Source organism: Erythrolamprus reginae, chromosome 3 (assembly GCF_031021105.1).
Source record: "Erythrolamprus reginae isolate rEryReg1 chromosome 3, rEryReg1.hap1, whole genome shotgun sequence".
Taxonomy (NCBI): domain Eukaryota; kingdom Metazoa; phylum Chordata; class Lepidosauria; order Squamata; family Dipsadidae; genus Erythrolamprus; species Erythrolamprus reginae.
This window is the reverse complement of record NC_091952.1, coordinates 36,038,413-36,065,898: the sequence shown is the minus strand read 5'-3', so window position 1 is coordinate 36,065,898 and position 27,486 is coordinate 36,038,413. Positions and strand designations below refer to the sequence as shown.

The following is a 27,486-nucleotide window of genomic DNA, read 5'->3' as shown; positions in this document are numbered from 1 at the left end:
CACTTTCTCGACAACCTTCCCCATAAAGGGAAGGTTGGAGACTGACCGGTAGTTGTTAAGTACGGCTGGGTCCAGGGAAGGCTTCTTGAGGAGGGGGCGCACGAGCGCCTCTTTATATGATGATGGAAAGGATCCCCTCCCCAAGGAAGCGTTGATAATCTCCTGGACCCAGCTCCGTGTCACCTCCCTGCTGGCCGAAACCATCCAGGAGGGACATGGATCCAGTAAACAGGTGGCGGAACTCACAACTCCAATGGCCTTTTCCACTTCATCAGGTGTCACCAGATCAAACTCTTCCCAGACAGATGGACAAGTACGGGCCCCAGTCACCTCAACTGACTCGTTGTCAGCCGACTCTGTTTTCCAATTGGAGTCGAGGTCCGCCCGGATCTGAGCGATTTTATCAGCGAAAAACGTGTTAAAATCCTCGACACTACTCTGTAAGGGCTCCCCAACTCCCCTCTGATTAAGAAGGGAGCGGGTCACCCTAAACAGAGCGGCCGGGCGGGATTCCGCTGATGCAATCAAGGCGGCATGATACGCGCATCTTGCCGCCTTGAGCGCCACTTTGTAAGTCTTAATAAAAGCTCTTACAAGTGTTCGATCAGATTCAGACTTAATCTTCCTCCATCGCTTCTCTAGACGTCTCTTCTGGCGTTTCAACTCCCGGAGCTCCTCATTGAACCATGGAGCTCTACGGGGTCTAGCGCCGCGGAGAGGTTGCAAAGGCGCAATCCGATCAAGAGCCTCCGCTGCAGCCTTGTTCCAGGCTTCTGCAAGAGTCTCCGCCGAACTGTGTACGAGTGCATCTGGAATAACCCCAAGCGCCGTCTGAAAGCCCTCTGGGTCCATCAGGCATCTGGGGCGGAACATCTTAATTAGTTCCGCCTCCCTGCGGGGAAGGATTGGAGCCAGGAAGTCAAGCCGTAGTAGGAAATGGTCTGAGGATGAGGAGAGCTTTATTTACCACCGACCTGGCATTAAGCAGCAGCAATCTGAGCCCAGGGCCAGAATTACACTCACCACCAGTACCCAAGGTTGAGCTCACAGAGCCAGAACAAGGGATCGTTATTACACAACGATCCCTCATTCCCCTGGAACGGCTAACTCTGTGGCTCCCGCCATATCTGCCTCTCCCCAGCAACACCGGGATGTTCTGACCCTCTGTCCCCCCAGAGATAGGTGCCTCCCCCCCCTCCTGCCCTTCCAGCGCCAGGTGGGCCAACTATGTTACTTACATCCTTCCCATTCACTTCACCCATTTTATAACCCCATCCATCCCATCCATCCCAATCATTCATTCCATACCTACTACACCCTCCCCAATTGTCCATCATTAAACCCCCCCAATAATTTAGTTAAAAGTAACTCAATTTATAGTTAAAATACTAAAACTTAAAATACTAACAAGGTAATAGATATGCATAGAAATATAAGATATATAAAATATGGATAATGAAGTAATAACTTAGTTAATTAAAATGAGTCCAATCTAATCTGTAATATATAAAAGTGTACATATAGAAAATATAGGAATATAGGAATTTGGTTAGCAGCAAAGTCGTATCTGATTCTCAGTTTCTAAGTTCTGGATTAGTAGTATGTTCTATGTCCCCGAAAAGGCAAAAAAGAGAGGGGTGGTGGTGTAGGGGAATGTCCCAGTCCTAGATAAGTCGTCTCCTCTTGATGTTGCCCGACTCTGCATCTGGCTCCTTGGCTCCGACCAGGACCCCTGGCTCTCGCCAAACGTTCATTCCACAGCTCCAAACGCTCACAATACAGCTCCAAACGCTCGCAATACAGCTCCAGACACTCACAATACAGCCTCGCCATCGCCCCAACATCCTCCTCAGCTCCTCTCCCCTCGCAGACCTCGTTTTCAGTTCCTCTCTCCTCACAGACCTCGTTCCCAGCACAGACCTCGTTCCCAGCGACGACAGTCGGTCCAGCCTCTCCATGCTGGCCTTTCAATCGGCAGACCCTCCGGCGCTGGGCGCTCCCACCAGCAGCGTACCAGCGACCCCGGCCCGCCTCCAACATCTCCAGCCAGCACAATCCAGGACATTCGCCTCTCGTTCTCTCACTCCTAACTCTCCTGCCTCTCGTTCTTTCCGCCTTCCGTCTTCCACGCAGGTCAGTTTGCTGTGGCGGCCGCCATTTTCCGCAGCCCAGCTGATCAGAGTCCGACTCTTCCGTGGCCAGCAAAGTTCTTAGCTATCACCCAGGATGTCAAATAGGGGGGGGGGGCTCCAGAGGCAGGGACAACTCCCCTACAAGAATTTCCAGAAGCAATTCGCTGACACAGTCAAATCCCCCCTATATTCAAGATGTTTCACCCGTTGTCCGGGGGAGCTGCAGCTTCCTCCCTCCCTCCTGCTTCCCAACCGGAACCGGAATATAAGTGATCCTTTATGATGTCTTTCTGCATCCCACCCCTTTTGTTTCTTTTTTATATCTATTAACGACTAATGAAACCATATCTTTTTTTAAACTAGGCAATTTGTTCTTAAATTCATTGACAGTTTATGGAGGTTTGAAAGACAGAAAGTGATGGAGTTTCTTTTCACCACATGTATTTACTCTGTCTTAAATTTTCCTGAGGTCAGTTTTTAATTCTCTTTTAACCAAACACTAGATACTCTTCACAAGCCTCAACTAGATTTTTTCAAACTTGATATATTTAAACCACCACCAGATGCCTTTGGGGAGAAAACAGATTTGACTCTATTAAGAATTTTCTTTTAAAAATACCCAATGTTTTAAAGTTAACCTTCATATTCCTTTCTTGTAAAAAGGAAGTGTTAATTCTTCTTAGTGCAGTTCAGTCATCCAATCTTAGGTATATGGTTACCTATAGCAATTCAGATACAGGTTCTATTTATAGAAATAGGCCATTTTAGCATATATTTCAACTACAGGGAGCAGTTGGTTCTACTTTCATGAGATTTTTCCTCCATTAGCCATTACCAGTATTTTTATTTGTGTTCATTTACTGGATCTTGAGTATTATTTGCCCACTGTTTCTGCAAAGGCCTCAAGTCTAAGTAACATTTCATCAAATAAAACAAAAACAAAACAAAAAAAGAAAAATGACCAAGTAAATAGGGCTACAATTAACTAAAGGACAAAGGCAGTTATAGGAACATGTTTTCAAGATGCCCAACGCTGTGTCATAATGGTTGTACTACAGGTATCAATGATAAGCGAATCATTACTTACCCTATACTGATGAATTTATCTAATAGCACTTTGAAAGTGATAATCACCAAATACCTAACCTCCCAGTCTCCTCATACCTTAGGATCATCAGGATGAAATCTCATCCACTGAGAATTAGGAAAAGAATGCAACAAGTAGCCAAGGTCAGTTTCAAAATCAGCAAAGTGTTGTATCTCTATTGAAGTGGGTCCTATTGGTAGTAACAATACTGAGTAAACATTGGTCTTTCTCATAGTATGGTAATATCTAGAGATGTATTTGATTGGAGTCTTAGTGAAAAACTAAAATGTCTCTCACTACTAATTAAATATATGGCCAGGAATGTACAACAAATTGATTCCATTTGGGTGCTCAATTGGAGCAGATGGGCAACAATAGTGCCTGATTTAAACATAAGATCATCAGTACAGGTAATTGCTTCTTAATTATACTAACATAAATTTCACTTTAACTACTGGATTGAGCCAGGAAAGATGAAAATAATCTTTAGAACAGAATGCAACTCTTTCAATTTCATAATTACAAAATCTCTGGTATACCAAGGTCTCCTTGACAAGCTGCTTGGCTTGACACTCAAATCTAGAAGTGTTATTTCACTTTCCAGCTCTACAATCCATTGCAATTTGAAATACATTTTTACATGAACACAACTATTCCAATAGTTTCAAGTTCTTTCACAAAAGAGCTTTATGCCAAAATAATAGAAGAGTGTTAGGCTTGAGTCTTCATAGGTGACATCTTGCAGTCAGAAGAGTTATTAGCTGTTATAGACACTTAGAAAGTGGTCAAAGTTGTTTCCCCACCCCCACCCTTTATTTAATGAGTCTAATCTTTAAACTAGTATTGCAATAATTTTATATGTTTTCTATCACAATTTAATGGGAAAATTCAGTGCATTCTCCTGCATGTAAGAATTTTCAGGAAACATTTGTTTAAATACCTTTAGTTCTTAAAAATAATAATTAATGATTATAATACAGCCTCTGGTTAGTTTATGTTAGTAAACAAATATATTATTTTACAATGTATAATTAAACCATTAAAATATAATTATAAGGTGAGCCAGGGGTGATGACTACCAACATAAAGTGGTTTAAATTTGGTGGCGCTACTCCTGATACATTGCAGTGGGGAGGCTATTCCAATCAACAGAATAAGTGCCACTGCAAAGAATTCTTATTAAATGACGTTTCCACAAGCCGTACATGAACAACAGCAAAACTAGAATTGTAGAGACTAGTGCCCCAGAGGTGCCTTTTCAAAAGGAAAATAGATTTTGTTTTTCCTTGAAGAAATTTCTTCAAGGAAAGGATAACACACTCCTTTTAGCAGTTCCAAGAAGGCTCCACCTCTATTTTTATTACTAAGATGACCCTGAGGGAATAGATAAACCTCCAAGTGGCCTAAATGACTCTCAGAAAAAGTGGTAATGACCAAATGACTTTAAGGAATAGAAATCCTTCCGTTCTCTACCATTCAATCAGAATTGAAGAAGTGTTTTGGATGAGAAGTGAAATTTATTTATTTATTTAATTGGATTTATATGCCTTCCCTTCAAATGTCTTCAAGGGGGAAAAAAAGCCAAATTGCCTTTTAAAAAGCACCTTTGGGACAATCATGACCTGGATATAACACAGGATATTCTTTCCGTTAACTTAGTCCTGAGCTGTTGAAGGGTTTTAACAGGTGGACCAACAGCAGACAGGCAAATTTTTCAGCAACTATATAATAGCTGTACCATCGAGCTGCTGTATATGAATTAGTTATACTCTTTGAAACAAACCCAGTATCAGTTTCTCATAAACTCCATTTTTGATTTTGTCAATGTATGACCATATAAATAACAGGAGCTCTGTAACAGAAAAAGTTCTGCAATGAGGACTCAGGAAGAAAGAGAGGGAAAACCATGATCAGTAACACATAAAAATAAGTCTCTTAACTATTGAGATACTTTTTTAGTCAGGACTTATTCTGATTTTACAGTAGCTTTACTCTCAATCTTTTTCTATTATTCAAGTGAGTGAATATTCATCTCACCTCATACTCCTCTTTAAATCCATATCCCTGTCCCCGTTTCATCTGAGTGATGTGCTGCAACAAGTCGGCCACTCGGATTGCTGGCTGAAATTGTCCCCTGGGATAGGACATTTCCACTGGGTCACAGCTTCGATAGGGATGGGTCTGGATTGTCAGGGTCGGTTGCGCCATCTCCCCGTGGCTATTGTCTGTTTTAAAGATAGGGAGGCAAAACAAACTTTCACCCAGCTGTTATTTGTGCATTTGTTTTCTTTCCCATAGGAATTAATTTCTCCCAATAGGTGAAATAAAGGTAAATAAACCATCTATGCCCAATGCTAGAAGGGGGGAAAAAACCACACACATACACACAGAGAAGCAACAAAGTCATGAAATGATTCTGTCAACAGTAGGAAGAGTATCACTGTTTGTGCACTTTGATGCACAGTATTTTTTTTCCATGCGGTCTAGTCACATTAAATAATCACCCACCCTATTCTGTTCTACCTGCTGCTTTCTGAGCTGAAGGGGAATAATATAACACAGAGAAGTGATATCGACTTTCTCCAGTTATTTTTTTCCATCTTTTATTTATTTATTTATTGCCAGCAGAAACAAGTAGGGTGCCAGTGCTATTTTACAGCCTGAAGGGGAACTGAATGTATGAATAAAGAGCTTTGAGAGATTGCCAGTGTAGGCTTTGTCTAACTGAAGATACACCTCAGCAAGAGAGGCACAGATTTATAGACATTTTTTCCCCAAATATTATGATGATGAAAATAATAAGGTAATATATCTCATAAGAGTAGGGACTTTGTGATTTGCTGCTTATTTGCTAATACTAACTCTTGATAGCCTCTCCAGGGACCCTGCTCTCCTTCTGTTAGTTCTTAATTCTGGAATTACTTTAAGGATCTTTTCCAACTTGAGGGCTTAGAGCATGGCCTGGCAATATTTATTTTTCTATTTTGCTCCTTCTTCAAGGGTATTCTAAAGTTAAGTAAATTTGTTTGGTTAATTTATTCATTATCATGCAAGGGAATCACTCACCTGAGTAACAGTGAATAGGAATTGTGGTAACCATTACAGAATAGGACTTGGAAATGTAAAGAGTAAATTTCATGCCAGGATATTTTTGTGCTGACTCAAGGCACTGAAGGGCTACCCAAATTTTTACTACCACACTGTGGGCGTGGCTTATGTGGGACGCCCTGCATTTTCTTTCAACATCTTTCAGTGCAAATTGGGTGCTCTGGGGTGGAGCTCCATTTTCGCTACCCCACTGTGTTCCCCCCTGTCCGGGCAGGAGGACAAGGGTGGTGTAAATAACATTCAGGGAAAGAGAGGGACTGCAATGTAGAATGTGATTGTTTTAAAGATCAACATTAAGGCAGGGTTAATTATTAAGTATTTCAAGAAGATAACTAATATATGCCAAATCTCTTTTTCTATTTTCTCAGATCCACTAACTAAATGGAGATGCTGGGGAATTCAGTATCGGCTGTTTCTTTAATGTATATATGGATTGAAATATCTTTTATTTTCTTCTTGTTAAATTGAATCAGTTTAGGTGAAGTCTCACTGGTCCTTTACACATTATAAAAAGTAGAGTAACATTTGTGTCTCCTTATATCTTTTAGAGCAGTAAAAGAAGACAAAACTGTCTTTAGTGAGAGGAGTAGGAGTGTAATTCTTCACTGAAGGTCTCTAGACAATGTTAGGTGTGATATATATTTATGTGCACATGAATAACAATAACAATAACAATTTATTAGACTTGTATTCCCCTCCTCTCCGAAGACTTGTGGCGGCATATGTAGTCTATGAAGAAGGGTGGCCTAGAAGTCCAAATAACAAGCAAGCAAGCAAGCAAGCAAGCAAGCAAGCAAGCAAGCAAGCAAGCAAGCAAGCAAGCAAGCAAGCAAGCAAGCAAGCAAGCAAGCAAGCAAGCAAGCAAGCAAGCAAGCAAGCAAGCAAGCAAGCAAGCAAGCAAGCATGTGTTTGTGTGTGTGTGTGTGTGTGTGTGTGTGTACATGTAAGTATATGTATTTATTTAAGCTACACAATACAATTTTAGTCTTCAATTCTATCATTTCTATTAACAATTTTATATGCCCTGAATTAGTAAAGGATGATAGGATGGAAAGAAGAAAAGAAGAAAAGATAAGATAGTAAGATCTGAGAGTTAAACTATGTGTGTTATGGAATAAATAGGTAAAACAATTTTGATGTTTCCTCTCTTTCTCTTTTATTGTTCTATAGCTGTCATGGAAGGGAAAGGTCAATTGCCATTTATGCTCCTGAAAATATTTTTCTCAGCCATTATTGTCTAAAATGAAGCTGGATAATTAAAGATACAGAAAACATTGTTGTTGTTTTTTTACCAACTATCTTGGTAAATTAGGCTAATAGTAGTTAATCGGGGGAGGAAATGTTTGAATTTAATTGGTAGATATCCCAGAAGACAAAATTAGACTTATTTTTTTTACTTTAAAAAAAAAAAATTAGAAGCATAATAATTTTATGAAAATATGCCTGAAATAAATTGTCTCACATATCAAGAATAAATGAAAGATTGACTAAAATGTATAAGCATGTATTTTTAATACTGTAACATTTGAAAGTATATGGATTAATGTTTGGATTGTTGCAATTTTTTTAAAAAAATTGCCCAAAAAAGAAAGAAAGAAAGAAAACATCCTCTGAAAAGAAAGTTATGACCCGAAAAATAAAAGGCGTGTCACTGCAGTTTTTAGAATTTAATCAGCAATGCAAATATATATTTGTATGTGTGTGGGTGTATGTATATGTATACTGCATGTATGTATATATATATATTCACTTGTGTACATCCATTGCTATGGGTAAAGACATAACGTAAGAGTAGGAAACTAAGCACTTATTTATTCAATTAACAAGTCTAACATCATTGCTAATGATAATGACTCTGAACAGAGGGGATTTTCAAGGCTTATTAGTTTTCCAGGCTGGATTTACTTTCTCAATTCATCTTTCTTTATCTTATTTCTCATTAACTTCCTTTAATAGAGAAGGAGATCTCTTTATAAGTATACCATACCCACTGGTCTTACTATTCTTAATTTTCCACCATTGCACTGAATTCCACCTGTTTTACAACTGGTTTCTCAATAGTCTGTACATTTTTATGAATTTCGTTTAAAAACATTGCAAGCCACCATTACAAGAGGGAACTATCAAAAATAGTATGTGGACTTACTAAAGCATATTCAAAGCCACTGGATACATCATTATTAAAAATTACTCAATTTAGCATGTTTAAGTGCTACTATTTCCCATGCCTAGATTAAATGTTCTTTCAGTCTCTGCCACCACCACCCTAGTTTTATGGGGTGTGGGGGATTGCTAGCTGGTACATTCTGTGAATTGAAGTCCATACATTTTTAAAGTTACCAAGTTTGGGAACACTGCTTTACTATTTATCATTGGCCAAACAAGCTATCCTGCAGCAGTACTTTAAGCAACATCTAAAGAAAGAAAGAAAAATAGATGATGACAATCTGAATTAACTATTAAAGTATAAATATATATAAGAATATAAATATAAGACATCTTATATTCAATACAAATAGCAGTACACTGGCATATGCAGAGGTGGGCTGCTGCCCGGACAGGGTGGAACGCAGTGGGGTAGCAAAACTGGAGCTCCATCCCAGAGCACCCAATTGCACTGAAAGATGTTGAAAGAAAATGCAGGGTGTCCTGCATAAGCCACGCCCACAGTGTGGTAGTAAAAATTTTGGTAGCCCTTCACTGGGCATATAGATCTTACAGTAAATTACTGTTTCTGCTTAAACTGTATTGACAAATGTAAAAAAATCATTTTACAAAATTTTGCTGATTTAAGTGCTACTAAAAGTGATGATGGAATGTTCTAAATAACTATTTCCAAGTAAGACAAAGATCTTTGTCCAAACTGCATTCAAAATTTTAAAAATGTAATAAAGATTCTAAATCCTTTCCCAGTGAATAGAGGAGAATATGTCTGGATTCTTTGCAGAGAAAATATGAATATGGATCTTTCAGTCTCAGACAAATTTTTCACATTTGAAAAATGCACTTTCTGGCATTATAAGCAAAACCTGATTCTCTGTTTTGTAAAGTAAACAGCAACAAAACATAATAAACCATATGCTTTTCGCTCACAGATAATCTCTGAATTCAAACAAGAGGTACAGTAGTACCTCTACTTAAGAATGCCTCTACTTAAGAACTTTTCTAGATAAGAACCGGGTGTTCAAGATTTTTTTGCCTCTTCTCAAGAACCATTTTCTACTTAAGAACCCGAGCCCAGAAAAATTTCCCAGGAAATTTGAAAGTGGCATGAAGGCCCTGCCAGTTTCCTGCCAATTCCCCTTTAATCCCGGCCATCTTGGGCTTTTCTGGGCAGCCAGAAGAGCCTTTCAGTGGCACTTAAGGAGGCTTTGCCAGCCCAGAGCAAACGGAGCATTTTCCTTTCTCTGGGTGCTTGGAGACGGAATAAACCACTTTGCTGTGGTGACTCCCTCGTGCTGCCTCCCATACACCCAGTGTGAGGTTGCCTTCTGGAGCATCTGGGCACGGAAAGGCAAAAGGGGGTGCTTCACCCCAGCTGGAACAACTTGTCTTCAGCCAAACCGAGCAGTCACCACAGTGAAGGAAAGGCTACAAAGTGAGTGAGCGAGAGAAGAGGGGAGCCCTTCAGCATGGGAAGGAAAAGGAAACAGGTAGCAGCAGCACCAACAGCCACTTTTTTGTCAAAGGAGTGGGAGGTTCCCCCCTCTTGCCTGTCTGGGTTTCTCTCTCTGGCGCAGTGTATGGGAGGCGCGTGCTCCTCTTCACCACCTCAGAGTCCCTCTTTTTTTTTTTAAGCCTTAAAGTTTTGGATTTTTAAAAAAGTTTTGGATTTTTGATTCCCCTCACCTCACCTTCCTTTGGCAGTGACTGTCCTCCTCCTCTTCTTCTTCCTCCCACCCAAATTCCGAGCTTTTATTTCTTTCCTAATGAGTTTGCATGCATTATTTGCTTTTACATTGATTCCTATGGGAAAAATTGCTTCTACTTACAAACTTTTCTACTTAAGAACCTGGTCATGGAATGAATTAAGTTCTTAAGTAAAGGTACCACTGAATTCACATTTTCATCAAGTTACACTAGAGATGTATCTACTATTTCTAACACGTCTAAATTTGTGATATTCTAAAAATCATTTGTGCCATTTCTTGGAATATATTGTTTGCAATCCCAGAACAAATTAACAATAATAAATTATTGTTTCCAATTGAGTAGAAGAGTTTTCTGAAAATGAGTTTAAATTTCTTCTATTTTTCTCTGTCATTTACAGTTTTAATAGAGGAAAATATATATTGAAATTGTTTACAGTGACTTATATTTGCTATATACTTTTCTTCTATTTTGCTGTCTCTAATTGTTGTTGTTGTTGTTGTTGTTGTTGTTGTTGTTGTTATTATTATTATTATTATTATTATTATTATTATTATTATTATTATAGCAGATAGCTACTCAACTCATACACTGTAACTCTGGACAGTATATGAGCATAACCAAGCATTGGTTTTGCCATAACAGTCTATTATATGATGTTATGTGAATCACAGACTCCAATCATTGTTACAGTTTTTAAAAAGGAACACAAATTCTTAACTTTTCACAAGATAATATAAATCTGGTGAGATTAGAAAGGCGTGCATAGTGCAGAAGCATGACAACAATAAGATTAAGGTATGTTCAGACAATTCAAGTCCTGCCATTAAAAAGTGTATATTGAATATGAACGGCAAGTTCTATTTTGGAACTGTCCATTAATTGTTATAATTCATTCTGATTTTAATATGATCAGCCTATCATATCAATTTATATTTTTACTCTGTTAGTGTTGGCAAGTGTGTAACATGAGAAGACATTCTTTCCACAAAATAAATTATTTTTGAATTGATGTTACAATGGATTTAATTATACACAGTTCCAGACTCATTCTTCTGAAATAAAAGGTTGTCATTAATTTGACATTTCCTAAGCAAAGTTCCAGAATATCTCAAATTACTTTTTGTCCTAGTAGTAAAGAAAATGTTTATAAAATTGGATTTCCAAATGTTTTTCTTTTCATTTAGCTATTACATGATAAATTGTGTACTTCATGGCAAACAATTTGTCATAATTCCTGAGTGTGGTAATATGCTAATATAAAATAATTCCTCCCTTGCGAAGGGGACAGGGAAGGTCACCATACTATTGATTTAACATAATGCAGAATTTTATTGTTTCTTTTATCAAAAATATTGATAGCCAATTAATTAATTAATTAATTAATTAATTAATTAATTAATTAATTAAGAGTTCAAATTGGTGAGAATTTGCTTTCTGAGGCTGTTGATGAATAAAAGGGACAATCTAATATTAAAGAAGCATAGAAAGAAAACAAAGTAGAACTTTATTTTTTTTCTCAATCCCATATGAACAATTTGTTTCTAAGAAAACACCGTCCTTCTGTTTATTAGATTATAGTAGATTATGTTCCAATCTACTATGAGTTATTTGCTCACCTTTAGACTGAAAGTATAATACTTTACTTGTTTGACAAGTTTACTTGTCACTCCCCCACCCCACCCCCCGGCATCTGGACCGGAACACAATTGTCAAAATCAAAGGAAAAGTAACATGATTCTATGAGATAATTTTATGTTGCCAAATCATTTCATTCTGCATTTGGCTTCCTGTTATATCTTTATTTTCTAGTTTTATCATTTAGTTTGTCAGTTTCTGAGGTGTCTTTATGTATTATGAGTAGGTAGAATGTTCTTTTTATTTAAAATGGGCAATTTATTTCATTAGCCTTCATGAGTTTCCTTCTAAGCCTTATATCAAATGGACTATGGATTAGTTAATATCCTATCCCATCCCTTCCTAACCCATCCCAATGCTTTATGTTTGTCTGTTGCTATTTGCATGATCAGCTTAGTTGGAGTTTAGATCACAGAAAGAACAAAGAGGCTAAGAACAGGTGATGGATGTAGAGAACAGAGGGACAGAAGCAGAATTTCTTACTTCGAATATAAATCTTTCTTAATATGTATATAGCATATTTTATCAAATTCAGAATTAAACCTTGAAACATTCTGAATTGAATCCTGTAATCGAATCTTTTCCTCATGTATCCATTACTAAGTGTGCTTGTGTGGTGCCTGACAAGGGATAAAATGTGTTTGTCTTTATGGTGTCTCCCAAGTCAGCTTAGGTCAACTTTTCAAATCCCAGTTCAAGATTCAAATTCACATAAATCAGGAATAGTATAGCAAAGAGCATAGAATTACTCAATTATCCTGAGGCTGTGGAATAGTCTTCCCTTTGAGATCTATAATAAATTAGAAGATCTACAAAATATGACTTGTTCACTAGAATTGGCCTTCTTTCAGTTTTTCTGGTTTTTTTAAAGCATATCTTTGCCACTGAGTGTAATCAAAGCTATATGTGCGGCCTGTGGATTTATAGAAGGGAGCCTGATTATGCAGAAAGTATAATAATGAAACTCTGATAATATTTAGCAGGGAAGTTATTCAAAATAATTTCCTTTTCCACTCAAGAAGAAGTCATGTGCTAATTAATATACTGTATATTGTAAATATTGCTTTAATACTGTACAGTACATTTATTTATTTATTTTATTTATTTATTATTTGGATTTGTATGCCGCCCCTCTCCGAAGACTCGGGGCGGCTCACAACAAGTGAAAAACAATCCAATACAATCTAATTAATTAAAATATTATAAGTTTAAGAAAATCCCCAATACTAACATACACACATACAGGCATACCATATATAACTTCAACGTGCCCAGGGGGAGATGTTAGTTTCCCCATGCCCGACGGCAAAGGTGGGTTTTAAGGAGTTTACGGAAGGCAGGAAGAGTAGGGGCAGTTCTGATCTCCGGGGGGAGTTGGTTCCAGAGGGCCGGTGCCGCCACAGAGAAGGCTCTCCCCCTGGGGCCCGCCAACCGGCATTGTTTAGTTGACGGGACCCGGAGGAGGCCCACTCTGTGGGACCTAATCGGTCGCTGGGATTCGTGCGGCAGAAGGCGGTCTCGGAGATATTCTGGTCCAGTGCCATGAAGGGCTTTAAAGGTCATAACCAACACTTTGAATTGTGACCGGAAACTGATCGGCAACCAATGCAGACTGCGGAGTGATGGTGAAACATGGGCATACCTGGGTAAGCCCATGACTGCTCTCGCAGCTGCATTCTGCACGATCTGAAGTTTCCGAACACTTTTCAAAGGTAGCCCCATGTAGAGAGCATTACAGTAGTCGAATCTCGAGGTGATGAGGGCATGAGTGACTGTGAGCAATGAGTCCCGGTCCAAATAGGGCCGCAACTGGTGCACCAGGCGAACCTGGGCAAACGCCCCCCTCGCCACAGCCGAAAGATGGTTCTCTAATGTCAGCTGTGGATCGAGGAGGACGCCCAAGTTGCGGACCCTCTCTGAGGGGGTCAATGATTCCCCCCCCAGGGTAATGGACGGACAGATGGGATTGTCCTTGGGAGGCAAAACCCACAGCCACTCCGTCTTATCCGGGTTGAGTTTGAGTCTGTTGACACCCATCCAGGCCCCAACAGCCTCCAGGCACCGGCACATCACTTCCGCCGCTTCGTTGACTGGGCATGGGGTGGAGATGTAAAGCTGGGTATCATCGGCATATTGATGATACCTCACCCCATGTCCTTGGATGATCTCACCCAGCGGTTTCATGTAGATGTTAAATAGCAAGGGGGAGAGGACCGACCCCTGAGGCACCCCACAAGGGAGAGACCTCGGAGTCGACCTCTGACCCCCCACTAACACCGACTGCGACCGGCCAGAGAGGTAGGAGGAGAACCACTGAAGCACAGTGCCTCCCACCCCCAACCCCTCCAACCGGTGCAGAAGGATACCATGGTCGATGGTATCGAAAGCCGCTGAGAGGTCGAGGAGCACCAGGACAGAGGATAAACCCCTGTCCCGGGCCCGCCAGAGATCATCCATCAACGCGACCAAAGCGGTTTCCGTGCTGTAACCGGGCCTGAAGCCCGACTGCTGGGGACCTAGATAATCGGCTTCTTCCAAGGACCGCTGGAGCTGGAGTGCCACCACCTTCTCGACAACCTTCCCCATGAAGGGAAGGTTGGAGACTGGACGATAGTTGTTAAGTACTGCTGGGTCCAGGGAAGGCTTCTTGAGGAGGGGGCGCACAAGCGCTTCTTTATAGAGTGATGGAAAAACTCCCCTCCCCAAGGAAGCGTTGGTAATCTCCTGGGCCCAGCTCCGTGTCACCTCCCTGCTGGCCGAAACCAACCAGGAGGGACACGGATCCAGTAAACAGGTGGCAGAACTCACAGCTCCAATGGCCTTGTCCACTTCATCAGGTGTCACCAGATCAAACTCTTCCCAGACAGGTGGACAAGTACGTGCCCCAGTCACCTCGACTGACTCGTTGTCAGTCGACTCTGTTTTACAATTGGAGTCGAGGTCGGCCCGGATCTGAGCGACTTTATCAGCGAAAAACGTGTTAAACTCCTCGGCACTACTCTGCAAGGGCTCCCCAACTCCCCCCTGGTTAAGAAGGGAGCGGGTCACCCTAAACAGAGCGGCCGGGCGGGATTCCGCTGATGCAATCAAGGCGGCATGGTACGCGCATCTTGCCGCCTTGAGCGCCACTTTGTAAGTCTTAATAAAAGCTCTTACAAGTGTTCGATCAGATTCAGACCTACTCTTCCTCCATCGCTTCTCTAGACGTCTCTTTTGGCGTTTCAACTCCCGGAGCTCCTCGTTGAACCATGGGGCTCTACGGGGTCTAGCGCCATGGAGAGGTCGCAAAGGCGCAATCCGGTCAAGAGCCCCCGCTGCAGCCCTGTTCCAGGCCTCCGCGAGAGACTCCGCCGAACTGTGGACGAGTGCCTCTGGAATAACCCCAAGCGCCGTCTGAAAGCCCTCTGGGTCCATCAGGCGCCTGGGGCGGAACATCTTCATTGGTTCCGCCTCCCTGCGGGGGAGGATTGGAGCCAGAAAGTCAAGCCGTAGTAGAAAATGGTCTGACCATGACAAAGGCAACACTTCTAAGCCCCTTAGTCTCAGACCATTACTCAATTGCTCGGAGAGGAATACCATGTCAGGTGCGTGCCCTCCCTCGTGAGTCGGACCCTGAACTACTTGAGTCAGGTCCACGGCTGTCATGGTGGCCATGAACTCCTGTGCCAACCCAGAGGTTTCGCCGAGTGACGGCAGATTGAAGTCCCCCAAGACAATAAGTCTGGGGAACTCTACCGCCAACCCGGCTACCTCCTCGAGTAGCACAGGCAGGGCTTTTGACACGCAGCTGGGAGGCAGGTACGTGAGAAATAAGCCCACCTGAACTCCTAAGTCCAACTTCATCAAGAGAGACTCGCAACCCGCTATTTCCGGAGCAATGAGTCTACGCAGGCAAAGGCTCTCCCTGGCTACAATAGCCACTCCTCCCCCCCTCCCCTGGGGTCGCGGTTGATGCCATATCTGAAACCCGGCTGGGCAAATTTCAGAGAGAGGAACACCTCCCTCCGGGCCCAGCCAGGTTTCAGTAATACATGCCAGGTCGGCCTCCTCATCCAGGATCAAATCCCGGATGAGGAGAGCTTTATTAACCACCGACCTGGCATTCAACAGCAGCAACCTGAGCCCAGGGCCAGAGTTACACTCATCACCAGTACCCAAGATTGGGCTCACAGAGCCAGAACAGGGGACCGTTATTAAGCAACGGTCCCTCGTTCCCCTGGAACGGCTAACTCTGTGGCCCCCGCCATATCTGCCTCTCCCCAGCAACACAGGGATATTCCGACCCCCTGCCACCCCAGAGATCGGTGCCCCTCCCTCTCCTGTCTCCCGGGCGTCAGGTGGGCCAGACATATCATTCACACTACTATCGATACACTCATCCATACCATATCCCCCCCCGCCCCCGCCCTCGCCCATCCAATCGTACCAGTCATTCGATTCGTAACCACAAGCAAATTTATCCCAATCATCCATTACTTAGAACCCTAATAACGTTAAAAATCAATTAAATTAATAATAGTATAAAATGACAGTTAATAACAATTTAAAAACACTAAAAACTGTTAAAAATATAACTATATACAATATACACTAAAATTATAAGTTAATATAGATTAATATAAAATTAATTTCGTTGATGGTATAAACAGATCTTAAAAATATTCTTCAATCATCAGTAATCAGTCAGTCCAGGCATGATGTTCTTCTGGTCTTCACAGGTCTTAGGTCTTAGTCTAATTTAAAAAGCCTTGATCTTAAAAATTTTCTCTCTTTCTGGGTGTCTTTTTAAAAACAGTCCACAAGGGGGCAGTGTTCTTCAATTCATCCACAGTCCACCGGGAGCATAGTCTTTCAGCAGTAGTATACATAGATCACAGAGATTAAGGTTAAAAGGGGAAGGGGGGGGGGAGGGAGTAAACAGAATAGTCCTCAGTTCCCTAACTCCCCTTGGCCCCCAGTAGCTCTCACCCACTGGTGCCAACGGGAGGGGGCTAACTTAATTGCCCCTAAATGTCCTCGTTCGTCTGTTGGTGTTACGGCTAGCTTCCGACACTGGACTCCATTCTTCCCCGCTGTCTCTCTCTCTCTCTCTCCCCCGTATTGTCTCTGCCGCTCCCAATCATCACCATCTCGGCACCAGACCTCTCACCTCCGGAGTCATGTATTGTTGGCAACAAGTCCTCCCTGACAAATCAATAATGGAAATTGAAATTGACTACCTATGACTTGGAGGTCGTCTTCTTCTTCTACACCTAGGAATGTGGAAAACCACTGTCCAATAGTAACATCTTATGCACTGATTTCTTGAGATGATAATTTTTTACCTTAATTGTTCTACCTATACAGGTGCCAAAAAGCAGAGCTAAATTTATAATGCTCTTCACAGCATGACTATCAATGTTCAATCAAAAACCCAGGTTGCTCCATCTTAACATAATGTCTTTCCATTCATTAAAATTGAATGTTTCAGAAGTATTTTTGTGCCCTTTTCTTTCAAAGCAAACGGTCTTCTTCACAACAGGATATATCTTAACAAACAACTTGAGGATCCTGAGGAACTTTCATAGCTTAACATTCTGACAATCATCTTTTTCTTTTACTATTCTCACAGCTGTGAATATAGTGTATCCACAACGTCCTCTGGCTTAGTCCTGTCACACTTTCTTTAGTCCTGCATGACAGCTCATCAGTAGGGTGTCAGCAGAGAAATGCCTACATGCTGAATATGTCATTAGTGCATCATTGCTCATAGGATGCCAGTCTATTTGCACCTGTTTTGTAAGAGCCCTGCATAATATCTTCTGAATTAGACAAAGCAGAAATTTAAGGATTTTTCCCTTCTCTCTACAGTTCTCTTTATGGATCTAATACTAGTATCCATTTGTCCTATAAAGCACCTAATAATTTACAATCCCTTTATGGGAAATTACAAAGGATAAGGGAGAAAATATACGTGAAAAAATGGCTGAAATTTTGGTGGAAATACTCGAAATAAAAGTTCAGGAAATGAGAAAAAATAGATGAGGTATACTGTGTACACACTAATTAATCAAAAAGGCGAGGGAGGTTCACATTAAATTTGCTAGGAGGGCTGTTAGGGACGATATATATAGGAAAATGAGGGAGCAATTCATTTTATACAAAGGCAAAGAAATCATAATATTAAAACAGATTCCCCGAAGGGTAAGAAATGTTAGAAAACAATATCAGTTCTTGACAAGCTACCTAACAAAAGACAATGTTTACATGGTTGATGGTTGATGCCAGGACTATTAATATCCTGGCAAGATTTTAAAATTCAAGAGTGATTCACTAGAAAAAGCCCAAGAATTTTTTGAGCATTATTGTGAGGTAGGTGAAGAAGAGGAGAGGAGAGAAAGCAGAGGAGAAGTAGAGAGTAGAATCCAGGAATAGGAAGAACAGGTAGAAGAAGGGAAAAAGAAAGAGAAGAGAAATAAAGAGACAGGAAGAACAAGAAGGAGAAAAAGGTAGAGTATTAAGATAAACTAGGAATATTAATAAACAATACAGACAATAAAGATGAAATTAAAATAATATCAATAAATATAAATGGACTAAATATACCAAAGAAGAGAGCACAAATATTTACTAAATTAAGTAAATTAGATTCCAATGTGATTTGTTTGCAAGAAGTTCATATAAAAAAGATCAATAATTATTTGAAAATCCAAAATTAGGAAGATGTTATACAGTCCTAATAAATAAAAAAGAGGTATTGTGACACATGTAATAGAAACAAAAAATTCAGGCTTGATTTATAATAATGAAGAATGCAGGATACTAATGATTAAAATGGAAACAGGATAAAAACATTTTATTAGTAACAATATATGCTCCTAACAATAACCAATTGGAATTTTATATAAAAAAAATACATGAAAAGAGTTGGGATATGGAAACATTTGTATAATTGGGAATTTCAATGCAATTGTAAATCGTACAGCAGACTATAAGAGTAAAAAACAAAATAAAAACAAAAATATATTTCCAAAATCATTCTGGGAAATGACAGCAGAATTCAGGCTTAAGGATGTATGGAGAGAGAAACACAAAACAAAAGAACAATATACTTTTTATTCGAACCCGCATCAATCCTGGTCAAAGATTCACATGGTTTAGGCAACCCTGGGATTGAGTAATGAGGTACAAGAGATTGACATAGAATCCGATATCTGGGCAGATCATAGCCCTTTAAGAGTAATCTGGAAAGGAAGGAGAAATAAAACAAGATGGACTATGAATCAGTCTTTAGTTAAAGATAAAGAATATTGAGATATGCTGGAAAAGGAATTAAGAATATTTTTAAAAATAAATATAAATGAGGAAACACCATTACAAAATCTCTAGGATACAACAAAAGTCTATATATGCAGGGTAACAATAGCATTCTTGGCAAGGAAAAATAAAAGAAAAATGTTACAACAAGAGACTCTAAAGGATGAATTGAATAAAATGGAAGTGGAATTGCAAAAAGTTCCACAAAATAAAAGGGTAAAAGAACAAAGAGATATAATAAAGCATAAAATAGATTTGAATACCCAAGAAGAATTGGCACAAAAATTAGGATGGCCAAATAAAATTATTTCAAAAATGCAAATAAACCAAGCCACCGGCTTGCATATAATTGAGAAAACAAAGAGAGGGGAAAATGATTGACAAATTACATGATGAGAAAGGAAGGGTACAACACAGTAGGAAAGAAAAGAAGAATATAATATTGAACTTTTTTACAAAGCTATATGCCTGAGAAGATATCAAAGAGGAGAAAATTAGAACATACCTAGAATCATTAAATATAAAACAAATTAAGGAGGATCAAAGAGAGATATTAAAGAGACCAATTACAATCTCAGAAATTGAGATGGTTCTGAATAAACAGAAAAATATTTTTATTTATTTATTTATTTATTTATTTATTTGTTTGTTTGTTTGTTTGTTTGTTTGTTTGTATGCCGCCCCTCTCCGCAGACTCCTGGCCCTGATGGGATACCTATCAAATTATATAAAAATATACAAAACCCATTAGAAAACAATGTTAGAATTATTTAACAAAATATTAGAAAAAAACAAGAAAGGTCCACATGGTTATAGGTTTTAATAACACTGAAACCTACAGAAGATTTGGACCACCAATTAATTAAAAATTATAAATCTATCTCTCTTTTGAATTCAGATTATAATTTATTCATATCAATTATGACTGAAAGAGTAAAAAAAATTGTAATGAGAGTAAGCACCAAGACCACAATGGCTTCTTACAGGAATAATTTGTAACAAAATTTCTTTTGAGTTTGATTTTTGAGCTTTTTTATAGTTAATTAGGCATGCTGGTTTCAAAACTGTAGTTAGTTGTCTTCTACCATATCAAGTTTTTCTCTATACCTTATGAGAATGCGGATATGAATATGAATGGGGTTACCACCATGGTCACAAGTTGTTAAAAATGGCCATGTCAATTTTTCAGTGTTGTTATGACTTGGAACGGACTACCATAAACCTTCAACTATCATTAATTGGAAGAATATCCTAAATTAAAATGAATATCTTACCAAGCTTGTTATTTTTATTTCAATTTATCCTGATAAATCCTGGAAAAATCTTCTTTGAAGATTTAAGAAAAATGATCTCAAGGTGTATTTGGCAAGGTAAATAGATGGGATTGGATGGAATTTATTATAGGATATTGAAGAAAGAGATAGACTTGGGCTTCCAAATTGCCATTATATTATCAATCAGCAACATTGGTATGGATTAAGGAAAGGATAGAGCTAAAAAATAAGAGAATATTGATAAGACAGGGACATGATCTTCAATTAGGATGGCATGTGTTTATATGGGATGAGATATCATGGATATTTTAGGAGACATTTGCTTAGGAATGCATTATTGCATATTTGGATGAATATCAAAAAACAACACTATTCAAAGATCCAATAAAACACCCAAATTCCAAGACATTTGTTAAAATTATATGATATAAAGATTTACTAGATGAATATGGAAATTTGATGACTAGAGAAGATCTGACAGAACTGGGGATAAGCTTAGATTGGTGGAGTTATACACAAGTCCAAGCTAAATATCATAAAGAAATAAAACTTTATGAAATCCAGGAAAAAAATCTAATGACTTTGATAAGATATTACTTGGTACTGACAAAAAAGTAATTGGTAAAATGTATAAGTTTCTAATAAGACACAAAATGGAAGATGATGTAGTTAAGGACACAATGATTAGATGGGCAAAATAATTTGGTCACACTATTGATTTGGAGAAATGGGAAAAATCTGGACAATTAATTGATAGTTAACAATGTTGGTGGCATACAAGGAAAACCAGTACAAGATGTTCTACAGATGGCATCTACCACCTGTAAGAATGTCTAAGATGTTCCCAACTCATCCCCAATATGCTTGAATTGTAAGAAGGAAAGGGGAACTTATTACCACTTATGGTGGACTTGCAAAAAAGTATTAGAATAAAATCAGATTATGTTTGGAAGAGATAATAAAATAAGATATGGATAGGAAACCCAAATTATTTTTACTGGGCATAATTGATAAAAAATATAAAAAGGAACTACACTATTTTATTATACATATCATTACAGCGGCAAGAATAACATACACACAATTCTGATAAAATGAAGAACTACAAAATGATGAGGACATAATTAGAAAAATATGTCCTCAAATTGACCAAGAAAATAAAAGAAAAAGAAGAAACCGAATACTACTTAGTATGGAATTAATTATATGAATGGCTAAAAGAGAGAAAGAATAAGTAAAAGATTAATTAGAATTGTCAATATTTGAATGGATAATATGAAATGTTTAAAGAATGTAATGTTATTGTGCATAACAATGTAAAAGAAGAAATAAAAAACAAAGAACAAATAATTCATAAAATATAAATAAATATAGTTATAGGGATAGTATATGTCGATACCCACCAAAGTAAGCTTATTGTATATATGGGGAATTTGTATCCCTACATGTTTGTTTGTTTTATATATGCGTGTGTTCTATGTGTACTCAATAAAAAAGCATTTTTAATTAAAAATTGATAATAGTAAAACTAATGCAAACTAAACAGAAAGGTAAGAGAATGGAAAGAATAAACAGTGAATAAAAAAGAAATAAAAAGAAAAGAAATATATAAGGAAGTTATTTTCTACCTTCAGCACAACAAACATACACCAATTTTTATAACATTTCATAGTATAAGATTAAGCAGATATCTTTTCATCCTATGTCTCATCCCTTATTTATAGACAAATAATAAAATATCCATAAAACTGTTCAATTTTGGTGTCATCAAAAAGTTCCCAAAGAGTTGCTAGAATATTTTTTAGTCTTTTTGTAGCCTCAAACAATTAAACCCAGTTATATTCCTTCCTTTTACTTATAACAGAATTACTTTTTAATGAAATAAAATATTGATGTATGTTTTTCTTTCATTAAAAACTTTTAGACATAATCTATCCATAGAAGCATATGTAACAGTGACAGTGTTGATATTTTAGTTACTAATTTCTGGTTCCATTCTTCAAAGCCCTCCTGCTGTTCTGTTCAGGTCGTATGTGACCCGAAGCCAAGTTTGAGTCCCTGTAAAAAAATTTCCCTGCATATCTGAAACTTGAAATTTCATGACTTTTCATCATTTCAGGGGTTCTCTCTATGAGAATTTTTTTTGGGGGGTGGGGGGTTTCTTTCTTGCTGAAAAACAAAAAGTCACACTTGTTGTGTTCCCGGGTCACCCTGACCCGGACCGAAAACTCTTCATTTGAAGTGCTTATGTTTGGTCAATTTGAATACTTTTTTCACTTGGAAAGTAGTCCGAACATTTCTGCACACAATGATATGAAAATTGAAATGAAAAAAGTAATTCTTATTGGTTTATTTTGCTGATAGAATGCGTGCCCCCCCCCCGTTTTTGTGAAATATTTTTCAATTTATGGATAGTTTTGCTTGCAAAATGTGTTCAATTTTACTAAAGTTGGTGTGGGATTGGTAGTTTGAACATTTCTGAATATAAGAAAAATATAAATGAACTGAAATAAATGTTTCTTATTGGTTGTTTACAATCATAAATAAGCCCTCCCCTCCCCCACTTGGCTGCTTGCAAACATTTTCACTTCTGAATTTTTTTTCAATTTCAATAATTCAGATAGCTTTAAAATATTTAAAGATTTAAAAGAACCCCATATACTAACAGACACACACACAAGCATACCATGCATAAAATTGAACAAGCCCGGGGGAGGTGTTTCAATTCCCCCATGCCTGACGGCAAAGGTGGGTTTTAAGGAGTTTACGGAAGGCAGGAAGAGTAGGGGCAGTTCTAATCTCTGGGGGGAGTTGGTTCCAGAGGGCCGGTGCCGCCACAGAGAAGGCTCTTCCCCTGGGGCCCGCCAACCGACATTGTTTAGTTGGCGGGACCCGGAGAAGGCCCATTCTGTGGGACCTAATCGGTCGCTCGGATTCATGTGGCAGGAGGCGGTCCGGGAGATATTCTGGTCCCAGAGATATTTTTATATATATTTGGCTAGAAATATTTGGAATATCCTTTTGAAAAGCAAGCATATTGTAGCCAGACAACTAATTTTATGAAAAAAATCCATTTTACTAAAACCAAGTATGTAAGTTTGAAATTAACAGCATAATTTTTATATCAATTAAAATAGGGTGGGAGAGACTTTTATTTGCAAAATAAATGAATATGCATCAATTTTTCCAGTTCAATTTTCATATCATTATGTTCAGAAATGTTCAAGCTACCAATCGCACACCAACTTTAGTAAAATAGAATGCATTTTGCAGGCAAAATTATCAATAAACCTAAAAAAATTTCACAAACATGGGGGTATGGCACATTTATGTGCAAAATAAACCAATAAGGATTAATTTTTTCAGTTCAATTTTCATTCCATTGTGTGCAGAAATGTTCAAACCTGTTTCCAGGTGAAAAAAGCTTTCAAAAAGACCAAATATAAGTACCTAAAATTCAGGTCAAATAGACCCGGGAACATAAGATTAGGGAGTTTTCTCGAACAGAGCAGCAGGGTTTTAATATTTCCAGTGTTAATGTTTTGCAACACTCTGTAAGTCCCAGTATTAACTGAAACAATGCTTGTATTTTATCTTCTGCTTTAAATCTTTACTCCCCTCCAGAGTCCAATTTCTAAAACCATCACTTATCTTTTGATTTGATTTTCAGTTCCCAAGATAGCCAGAATCAAACCGATTCCCAGGAGAAGCTGTTTATTTTTTATAGTTAATTCTAATTTATAGTACGTCAATATTCCAAATTTATCTGAATTGTTAAATACATGTATAATTATCTAAGACCTAAATCATATTGTCCCTGGTAGCTTGCTCCTACACAGTTTCATCAGTTAGCTTTGTTTGCTTGTTTGTTTTCTATGTTTCATAGGTTTGAAGAGAGAAATAAAGTTTCTAAAGTGTCATTAACAAAACCTGTTCCCCTCTAGAGTCCAATTTCCAATTTCAAGTTAGCAAACCAGTAATATAATTATTTAATTTTCTCTGGGAGAGGAATTTGTCACAAAAGCAAGGGTGTGACCTCCCTTTTTAAGCACAGTAGTATTGATTTATTTAGAATGTTTCTGATCATCACAATAATAGAAGATAAAGAAGAGGAAGAAAATGAATCATTGTATCTCCTTAGACTCTCAATGCACAAATGCTACCTAATACTGTTCATTATTTTTGATATCTGAATCAATGACCAACTCAACAGAAAGCAGCATTATGTGAACGTGTGTATGATTTAGGGGGGATTTTACACTAGCTCCTAGTTTCATAGTTTTGCATGTCATAGTGCATATTTCTCAATAGGGTTTTAAAGAGTATTGATTAATAACTAAATCGTGTGTTATCCTGAAGAATGAGATTTCAGAACCTAAAATTGAGTAACAGAGGCAGTATTGACAATTAAATGGCTCTGTTTTCTGTGCTTCTCATTAGCTGTCCATTTCTGACAATAATAGTGTTTTCCACGGGGGGGGGGGGTGTCTATGGGTGGACTCCTCAGCTCTTCAATTCAATAATGTTGTTTTCTTCCCTGGTGTGAAACTGCTGTTACTCTTTTCACTATATGCACAGCTATTCATGGCTGTTGAAGGAGTCCTAGGATCATTACACTTATAGTTCAGAATACTCAAGCTAAACTTAAACAAATTTCATATATTTCTTACAGTATATGGTGATAGAGAAGACTTTATAGTAGACAGTGTGGTCAATCAGAATAGAGCTGGAAGGGACTTTGGAGGTCTTCTAGTCCAACCCCCTGCTCAAGCAGGAGATCCTATATTATTTCAGATAGGTGGCTATCCAGTCTTTTCTATGCAAAATATAATAATGCAGAACATTTTTAGGTTGCTCTTGAATCAGGGCTATGCTTTTGGGTTTTTTCTTCTCTTATTAAATAAGTTAAGCATAATTAGGACACCTGAGTTTGTTTATATTTCTAGTTTCAAAATGTATAAATGTACTGCACTGGCTTTTGACAAACACTCAAAAAAGAAGGTTCCAGGTAGAACTTTAAAAAGATTTGGGGATTTCAGGTATTTTTATTCATTTATATCCCACCTTTATTATTTCTATAAATAAGTCACGGAGTGAACATACCTAATAATATTCCCTCTTCCTATTTTCCCTGTAACATACCTGAGAAGTAGATTTGATTGTGAAAGAGAATAATTACCCCAAAGTCATCCAGCCAGTTTTCATGTCTAAGGTGGGACTAGAGCTCTCAGTCTCATAGCCTGGTACGTCAGCCAGCAGATTAAACTGACTGGCATTGAAGTTTTCCTGTTTCTGCTTTGAACTGGGATTACAAAAGTCAAAAAGGCCACTTCCTGCTTCCAAGAGTTAGCGCAGAAGGACAGAAATAATATTAAGGGTTTATTCCCATTAATCCTTAATTTCATACCTTTAACCTTTTGCTTCTCAGTGGCATGCAAGTCAATTAATTACCAAAATCTTCCTAAAGCATGAGCATACCATCATGAAAGTGTGAAACTTACTGAATCCATTAGCATCTTGGCATCCTGAAGTGAAAGTGTCTTCATTGTGAGCAGCGCTTTTTGTAGCAGTCTTGTCTGAAGCAGCAACAGGCCCCATTTCTCGTTGACTGCTGCTTTGAGTCTCTTTTTGTTTCTTGGCTAGTTTCCTTCAAAGTGTTTTGAAGAGGGAAGAAATCAGAATTAGTTTCCTTCATAAATTAAAAGAAATTGAAATAAAGCTAAGTCAGCTATAGTTTGCGTTTGGATTTGAGACAACATGCAGGGCTGTCCAAAACGTGCCTTTTAAAGAGGCAACTGAATTTTCTGATTTTTCTTTGAAGACATTTCACTTCTCTTCCAAGAGAAGCTCTGAGCTGAAGGAGCTTCTTGGATGAGAAATGAAACATCTTCAAAGAAAACCCAGAAAGTCCTGTTATCTCTTGAAAAAGCATCTTTTGGACAACCATGACCTGGATAACTGAGAATCTCCATTGACAACATGCGGGATTGTTGCAAATATGAGGATGCATTTTGATACATCTCCATTTGCAAGAGTTAACAATGGAGAGTGAATGGATATGAAAATAGCAATGGAGTATCATGGAAATTAACAGCATTCAAAATTTGAATCAAGAAAAAAAGAACACAACCAAATGGGACAGCAATGGGATCAAATCAAGCAATTATATAAACCTAATCCTGGAAGCGCCTCTGATAATTTTGTCTTTGGTCAAGTATACTCCCTCTTAGAAATATGTCAACTTCTATTCCAACTGGAAAAGCAATCTGTCTGCTGAGTAAAATATATTTGTGTGAGACCTTGATCCTCTAATCTTTTGCCAGTCTCCAAGAAAAAAAATGGTAATAATGAGGCATAGGTATGAGACAAACAACTGTATTTTTATTTTCCATAGACAAAGTTCATTCTAACTTTTGAATTTAAATGTATTTAAATTTATGTTAAACATTGTATACAATTTAAAAAAAAATCTAAAGCTCTGCCCTTGGTCTATTGGTCTAGGTCACTTATAGTCTAATGCCAACTATAAAAAGCGAATAAGCGAGTTATATTTTTCTTACATGTGTGCAATTTCTAAACACTTGGAAGCGTGTTTTCATAAATATTTTGTATATCTGAGAAGATTCTACAAATTGTGTCTCCTTAATGTAATACAAAAATCAGTTTTGTGGTAAGTTTCTACAAGGATATGCCATTACAATTCATACTAACATCTTGCTGTGGGTTCAAAAATAATCAAGCCTTCCAAGTTAATAATAAGAAAAACTGTTATTTGTATTTTTGAAATGAAAACACTTGCAAAATGCTGCTCTTAAAGCATCTCATAAGTTGCAGCTGTAAGGATCCAGAAACTAACTTTGAAGCAGAACTAGGAAAATTAACACCATATTGAACTCTCATCTTCTAATGCTACAATCTCTTTTTCTATTCCAAAAGATGTTTTTGGACTGGATTCTCTCTATTCTACTTGTTTGACAGGTTCAGAAAACTGTAGAACATTACTTTCCCAAACTTTCTAATATAATGAGAAAATAGAGAAACCCAACAGCAAAAAGCAATATATGTTAAAGACTTCAAGGAA

At 38.2% G+C, this 27,486-nt stretch overlaps 1 protein-coding gene across 2 annotated transcripts in view; it reads right to left on the bottom strand.

Annotated features, from left to right (window-relative positions):
- The window catches only part of PTPRT (protein tyrosine phosphatase receptor type T), a 678,043-nt gene that overhangs the window by 75,542 nt on the left and 575,015 nt on the right, over nt 1-27,486 (bottom strand). For both annotated transcript variants that reach the window (XM_070744761.1, XM_070744762.1), the window contains exons 17-18: nt 25,907-26,052; nt 5,257-5,444 (exon numbers count right to left, since the gene is read on the bottom strand). In XM_070744761.1, coding sequence (XP_070600862.1) covers nt 5,257-5,444; nt 25,907-26,052 — 334 coding nt within the window. The remainder of the gene's footprint in view (nt 1-5,256; nt 5,445-25,906; nt 26,053-27,486) is intronic.